Source organism: Oncorhynchus gorbuscha, linkage group LG18 (assembly GCF_021184085.1).
Source record: "Oncorhynchus gorbuscha isolate QuinsamMale2020 ecotype Even-year linkage group LG18, OgorEven_v1.0, whole genome shotgun sequence".
Lineage (NCBI taxonomy): Eukaryota > Metazoa > Chordata > Actinopteri > Salmoniformes > Salmonidae > Oncorhynchus > Oncorhynchus gorbuscha.
This window is the reverse complement of record NC_060190.1, coordinates 15,421,745-15,429,244: the sequence shown is the minus strand read 5'-3', so window position 1 is coordinate 15,429,244 and position 7,500 is coordinate 15,421,745. Positions and strand designations below refer to the sequence as shown.

Genomic DNA, 7,500 nt, shown 5'->3' with positions numbered 1-7,500 from the left:
ATGATGCTTCCTGTGGGGTGTAGTCAATTCAAATGATGCTTCCTGTGGGGTGTAGTCAATTCAAATTCTGCTTCCTGTGGGGTGTAGTCAATTCAAATGATGCTTCCTGTGGGGTGTAGTCAATTCAAATTCTGCTTCCTGTGGGGTGTAGTCAATTCAAATTCTGCTTCCTGTGGGGTGTAGTCAATTCAAATTCTGCTTCCTGTGGGGTGTAGTCAATTCAAATTCTGCTTCCTATGGGGTGTAGTCAATTCAAATTCTGCTTCCTATGGGGTGTAGTCAATTCAAATTCTGCTTTCTGTGGGGTGTAGTCAATTCAAATTCTGCTTCCTATGGGGTGTAGTCAATTCAAATTCTGCTTCCTATGGGGTGTAGTCAATTCAAATTTTGCTTCCTGTGGGGTGTAGTCAATTCAAATTCTGCTTCCTGTGGGGTGTAGTCAATTCAAATTCTGCTTCCTATGGGGTGTAGTCAATTCAAATTCTGCTTCCTATGGGGTGTAGTCAATTCAAATTCTGCTTCCTGTGGGGTGTAGTCAATTCAAATTCTGCTTCCTGTGGGGTGTAGTCAATTCAAATTTTGCTTCCTATGGGGTGTAGTCAATTCAAATTCTGCTTCCTGTGGGGTGTAGTCAATTCAAATTCTGCTTCCTATGGGGTGTAGTCAATTCAAATTCTGCTTCCTATGGGGTGTAGTCAATTCAAATTCTGCTTCCTATGGGGTGTAGTCAATTCAAATTCTGCTTCCTATGGGGTGTAGTCAATTCAAATTCTGCTTCCTATGGGGTGTAGTCAATTCAAATGATGCTTCCTGTGGGGTGTAGTCAATTCAAATGATGCTTCCTGTGGGGTGTAGTCAATTCAAATGATGCTTCCTGTGGGGTGTAGTCAATTCAAATGATGCTTCCTGTGGGGTGTAGTCAATTCAAATGATGCTTCCTGTGGGGTGTAGTCAATTCAAATGATTCAAATGGTGCTTCCTGTGGGGTGTAGTCAATTCAAATGGTGCTTCCTGTGGGGTGTAGTCAATTCAAATGATGCTTCCTGTGGGGTGTAGTCAATTCAAATTCTGCTTCCTGTGGGGTGTAGTCAATTCAAATTCTGCTTCCTGTGGGGTGTAGTCAATTCAAATTCTGCTTCCTATGGGGTGTAGTCAATTCAAATTCTGCTTCCTGTGAGGTGTAGTCAATTCAAATTCTGCTTCCTGTGGGGTGTAGTCAATTCAAATTCTGCTTCCTATGGGGTGTAGTCAATTCAAATTCTGCTTCCTATGGGGTGTAGTCAATTCAAATTCTGCTTCCTATGGGGTGTAGTCAATTCAAATTCTGCTTCCTATGGGGTGTAGTCAATTCAAATTCTGCTTCCTGTGGGGTGTAGTCAATTCAAATTTGCTTCCTGTGGGGTGTAGTCTTCCTTCCTATGGGGTGTAGTCAATTCAAATTCTGCTTCCTGTGGGGTGTAGTCAATTCAAATTCTGCTTCCTATGGGGTGTAGTCAATTCAAATTCTGCTTCCTATGGGGTGTAGTCAATTCAAATTCTGCTTCCTAAATGATGCTTCCTGCTTCCTATGGGTGTAGTCAATTCAAATGATGCTTCCTGTGGGGTGTAGTCAATTCAAATTTTGCTTCCTATGGGGTGTAGTCAATTCAAATTCTGCTTCCTGTGGGGTGTAGTCAATTCAAATTCTGCTTCCTATGGGGTGTAGTCAATTCAAATTCTGCTTCCTATGGGGTGTAGTCAATTCAAATTCTGCTTCCTATGGGGTGTAGTCAATTCAAATTCTGCTTCCTATGGGGTGTAGTCCATTCAAATTCTGCTTCATATGGGGTGTAGTCAATTCAAATTCTGCTTCCTGTGGGGTGTAGTCAATTCAAATTCTGCTTCCTATGGGGTGTAGTCAATTCAAATTCTGATTCCTATGGGGTGTAGTCAATTCAAATTCTGCTTCCTGTGGGGTGTAGTCAATTCAAATTCTGCTTCCTGTGGGGTGTAGTCAATTCAAATTCTGCTTCCTGTGGGGTGTAGTCAATTCAAATTCTGCTTCCTGTGGGGTGTAGTCAATTCAAATTCTGCTTCCTATGGGGTGTAGTCAATTCAAATTCTGCTTCCTGTGGGGTGTAGTCAATTCAAATTCTGCTTCCTGTGGGGTGTAGTCAATTCAAATTCTGCTTCCTGTGGGGTGTAGTCAATTCAAATTCTGCTTCCTATGGGGTGTAGTCAATTCAAATTCTGCTTCCTGTGGGGTGTAGTCAATTCAAATTCTGCTTCCTGTGGGGTGTAGTCAATTCAAATTCTGCTTCCTGTGGGGTGTAGTCAATTCAAATTCTGCTTCCTGTTCTGCTTCCTGTGGGGTGTAGTCAATTCAAATTCTGCTTCCTATGGGGTGTAGTCAATTCAAATTCTGCTTCCTATGGGGTGTAGTCAATTCAAATTCTGCTTCCTGTGGGGTGTAGTCAATTCAAATTCTGCTTCCTGTGGGGTGTAGTCAATTCAAATGATGCTTCCTGTGGGGTGTAGTCAATTCAAATGATGCTTCCTGTGGGGTGTAGTCAATTCAAATGATGCTTCCTGTGGGGTGTAGTCAATTCAAATGATGCTTCCTGTGGGGTGTAGTCAATTCAAATGATGCTTCCTGTGGGGTGTAGTCAATTCAAATTCTGCTTCCTGTGGGGTGTAGTCAATTCAAATTCTGCTTCCTGTGGGGTGTAGTCAATTCAAATTCTGCTTCCTATGGGGTGTAGTCAATTCAAATTCTGCTTCCTGTGGGGTGTAGTCAATTCAAATTCTGCTTCCTATGGGGTGTAGTCAATTCAAATTCTGCTTCCTATGGGGTGTAGTCAATTCAAATTCTGCTTCCTGTGGGGTGTAGTCAATTCAAATTCTGCTTCCTGTGGGGTGTAGTCAATTCAAATTCTGCTTCCTATGGGGTGTAGTCAATTCAAATTCTGCTTCCTATGGGGTGTAGTCAATTCAAATTCTGCTTCCTGTGGGGTGTAGTCAATTCAAATTCTGCTTCCTGTGGGGTGTAGTCAATTCAAATTCTGCTTCCTATGGGGTGTAGTCAATTCAAATTCTGCTTCCTATGGGGTGTAGTCAATTCAAATTCTGCTTCCTGTGGGGTGTAGTCAATTCAAATTCTGCTTCCTGTGGGGTGTAGTCAATTCAAATTCTGCTTCCTATGGGGTGTAGTCAATTCAAATTCTGCTTCCTGTGGGGTGTAGTCAATTCAAATTCTGCTTCCTATGGGGTGTAGTCAATTCAAATTCTGCTTCCTATGGGGTGTAGTCAATTCAAATTCTGCTTCCTATGGGGTGTAGTCAATTCAAATTCTGCTTCCTATGGGGTGTAGTCAATTCAAATTCTGCTTCCTATGGGGTGTAGTCATTCAAATTCTGCTTCCTATGGGGTGTAGTCAATTCAAATTCTGCTTCCTGTGGGGTGTAGTCAATTCAAATTCTGCTTCCTATGGGGTGTAGTCAATTCAAATTCTGCTTCCTATGGGGTGTAGTCAATTCAAATTCTGCTTCCTGTGTCAATTCAAATTCTGGTGGGGTGTAGTCAATTCAAATTCTGCTTCCTGTGGGGTGTAGTCAATTCAAATTCTGCTTCCTATGGGGTGTAGTCCATTCAAATTCTGCTTCCTATGGGGTGTAGTCAATTCAAATTCTGCTTCCTGTGGGGTGTAGTCAATTCAAATTCTGCTTCCTATGGGGTGTAGTCAATTCAAATTCTGCTTCCTATGGGGTGTAGTCAATTCAAATTCTGCTTCCTGTGGGGTGTAGTCAATTCAAATTCTGCTTCCTGTGGGGTGTAGTCAATTCAAATTCAATTCAAATTCTACAATTGAAATTGATTCAAAGAACAATATGCAACTCAATGGCGAAGGTGCATAAACATGTTGGTCTTCAGATACGACGTCATGGTTTTATCACTATCCATATAGTTTTATGTAACGACGGCGCGCTACATAGTTCAATGTGCCAATAAATCAACACAGTTTACTTGGAGCTTAAATTGGGACCATGTATACTGCACTAATGATGCTTTTAAAAAAGAGTACCAGAGAGCATAGTACAACACGGCGAACTTAGCAAACAAGGCATTTGTGGTAAGTACATGGGGGCCGCCATCTTTATGCACCTCCACTATTCAGAATTGCTAGGACGATGAACATGTCTGATACTTAGAGAGCCATGTCTACTGTATTATTAAGGCCAGTTGGATGGCTGATGATCACTAAAGTCCTCTCTCAAGTAAACCCCAAAAGTACACGTTTATTGTAACCCCAGACAGTCACCTGATTTAACTCATTGCGGGCTGGATGACTAGTTGAAAAGTTGAATCAGGTGTGCTTGTCCCGGGCTACAACAACAATGTGTGCTGCTGGGTGTACTCGAGAAGTTGGGGAACACTGGTCTAAAGTAGATGTTCAGTGCCTGTTCTGTGTATGCCAGCGATGACTGACTGGCTACGTCTAGTACACTGGGAGACTGGACACGTGTTCATGTCTGACACTTATAAAACCATGCAGTACGGCTGGAGTCGGGTGTTTGACGCCTGATGAGCACTAAAGCTCTGTTAATGATGACGAGGTGATGATGCCGTGTAACGTATACAGATATACAGATATATAGATATACAGATATACAGATATACAGATATACAGATATACAGATATACAGATATTCAGATATACAGATATACAGATATTCAGATATACAGATATACAGATATACAGATATTCAGATATACAGATATTCAGATATACAGATATACAGATATACAGATATTCAGATATACAGATATACAGATATACAGATATACAGATATACAGATATACAGATATACAGATATACAGATATTCAGATATACAGATATACAGATATACAGATATACAGATATATATACAGATATACAGATATACAGATATACAGATATACAGATATTCAGATATACAGATATACAGATATACAGATATACAGATATACAGATATACAGATATACAGATATACAGATATTCAGATATTCAGATGTGTCATTTATCTCAGGTTTCCTTCTTTTCTTTTTTTCAGTAATGATATAAAAATAGTATGTAAATAAACATTTCTATTTCCGCCCAGATCCTGGTGCATGTGGGCTTCCTGACAGAGGAGTCAGGGGACGTGTTCAGCCCCAAGGTCCTGAAGGGAGGTCCCCTGGGGGAGATGGTCCAGTGGGCCGACATCCTCACAGCCCTCCATGTTCTGGGACACAACCTCAAGATCTCCATGTCTGTTAAGGAACTGCAGGGGTGAGTCAGCATGTTATAATGTTACAATGATGTTCATGGGAACTTGTGTTTTGGCTGTATTTTGATTCGATCATCTCTTGATTGATTGAATTTGTTTGGGTGTTTTAGTGTGTGGTGGATTGGAAGTGGCTTCATTGATCTGACCACAGCCATTTTCTTCCATTTTGTTCAGTCAGCTACTGGCCAATACACACAGTAGGGCAATTAGCAGGTGCTTTTATCCAAAGCGACTTATAGATCCTCCAAGGTGACGGTGTTAAAAGCGCTTTGTGATCAACGGACAGACGGCGCTCGTTTGTATTTGATTGCTGTCCATTTCATCACTGTGACTTTATTCCTCATGTTGATCCATAGAATTACAAGGGGAACACTTACAGTGATTATAGAAGGTCTACACCCCTTGAACTTTCCCATTTCGCTGCCTTATAACAGTTGATCTAAATGCTGATGCAAATGGATTTTCAAAGTGAAAGAAAGTTCTAGGAAGTTGTCCAATTAAAACAAAAACTGAAATATCCTAATTGGATAAGTCTCCGCCCCCCATGAGTTAATACTTAGTGGAAGCACCTTCGAGAGCCGTTACAGTTGTGACTCATTTTCATTGAGGCTCTACCGACTTTGCACAACGTTTAGGGAACCATGCATGCAGGCTCAGCAGATTTGTTTGGGGATCACTGATGGACAGCGATATTTAAACTTTGTCTCTGATTTTTTTTTTAAACGCAGATTTAAGTCGGGACTGAAACGAGACCACTCGGGAACACTAAAACAGCTCTTGGAAAGCCAATTGGGTGTCTTTTGCATCAACATTTGTGTAATTGTCCCACAGACAAATACAACCCTATCTCAGGGTTAGGTTTTCAGAAGACTGAGGTGTGTTCTCCTCTAACTTTTTACCTTGGCTTTGCTCCTTTCATATTTGTTTTGATCCTAAAAAAAACTATCCAGGCCCTGTCAGATAAGTTTTCTATAACTTCCTTTCACTTTGAAAATGTGGAGTAGATTGTGTAGATCTGCAGGATCAAAAATCTATTTGAATTCCATTTTAACGCAGCAAAATGTTAAAAAAGTTAAAGGGGTTGACTTTCTATAGGCACTGTATTTTAGATAAAGGACCAATTTTCAGGTAGAAAGCAAGTGATATTATCACTGGGCCCCTATTCACCTTAAACAGTTTTATATTGCTTTAACCACATCAATATACCCGCTCTACCACCCCAGTTAACCCAATACATCAGCCCATCAGAACCTCAGACCTGGGCTGTGTCCCAATTAACAAGGATTCTGCCTTTTGAGGCAGCTTTTCTAGGCAGGATGTCAAGATTGGTATGTCCCAATCCCAATGTACCTTAAAATGCTGCTTTCTAAGGTGCTTTCATCAGGCACCTTAGCATCCCGTGTGTCCTTCCCCGAGGAGGCTATCCCATAACCCCTTTCGGCACACTGAAAATTCAAAACAATTCTTAATTAATGGTGGGCACATGTCCTCACTTGGGAGAAGATGTTCCAGAAGAATAAGGAATAAGAAGAAAAATGTAAGTATAACGTTTATTTATTCACAAAATTATGCTAAAATTTTCAACAAATTACTTTCATATAAAATGTTGAATTCAAATGTTGAGTAACTGTTGTTTATCAGCCCATTGCCAAGCTAGATAGCTAGATAGCTACCTAACACATCATTAGTAGGCGATCTCGTCCTGCTTATCAGCTGTTTAGAGATGCACAACTAAACTAACTAGCTCTAATCGTAAATTCAACAATGTGTCAATTGTTAAGACCCAGACAGTTTTTAAATCAATGAATTGATGAACTTGCTAGCCAGCTAAAAACATGTCCTGTAGCAAACTAAAGTGGACACCTGATCGCGTATTACTCCATTGCATTGGCATGACAGGAGAAAACAGTCCTGCCCGACCCGTTTGGAGGTCAGACATGTTACACTTGTTTTACAACATCTAATGAAAAAATGTAGGAAATGCAGCCAGCTGTGTTCTGTTCATTCTAGGCTTGCTAGCCTGCCAAGTTATTTGTGCATTCTGTTGGTGGGTCTGTTTAGCAAGCTTGCTTGCTAGCTAGCTGCATATAGTGTCTGTTTACGTAACATTAACGTTAGCTAACTTTCTCTTGTCACTTTCCTTCCCTATTGTGTTGCACGATTTGGTTGGTTGTTACTAGTTCAAATTAGAGGCTAAGTTATTCTACTCTTA

The 7,500-nt window shown here is 40.8% G+C and overlaps 1 protein-coding gene across 5 annotated transcripts in view; it reads left to right on the top strand.

Annotated features, from left to right (window-relative positions):
- Positions 1–7,500, top strand: part of LOC124004050 (alpha-1,6-mannosylglycoprotein 6-beta-N-acetylglucosaminyltransferase B-like) — a 229,084-nt gene that overhangs the window by 114,746 nt on the left and 106,838 nt on the right. For all 5 annotated transcript variants that reach the window (XM_046312803.1, XM_046312801.1, XM_046312800.1 and 2 more), the window contains one exon: positions 5,121–5,290. In XM_046312803.1, the coding sequence (XP_046168759.1) occupies positions 5,121–5,290 (170 nt within the window). The remainder of the gene's footprint in view (positions 1–5,120; positions 5,291–7,500) is intronic.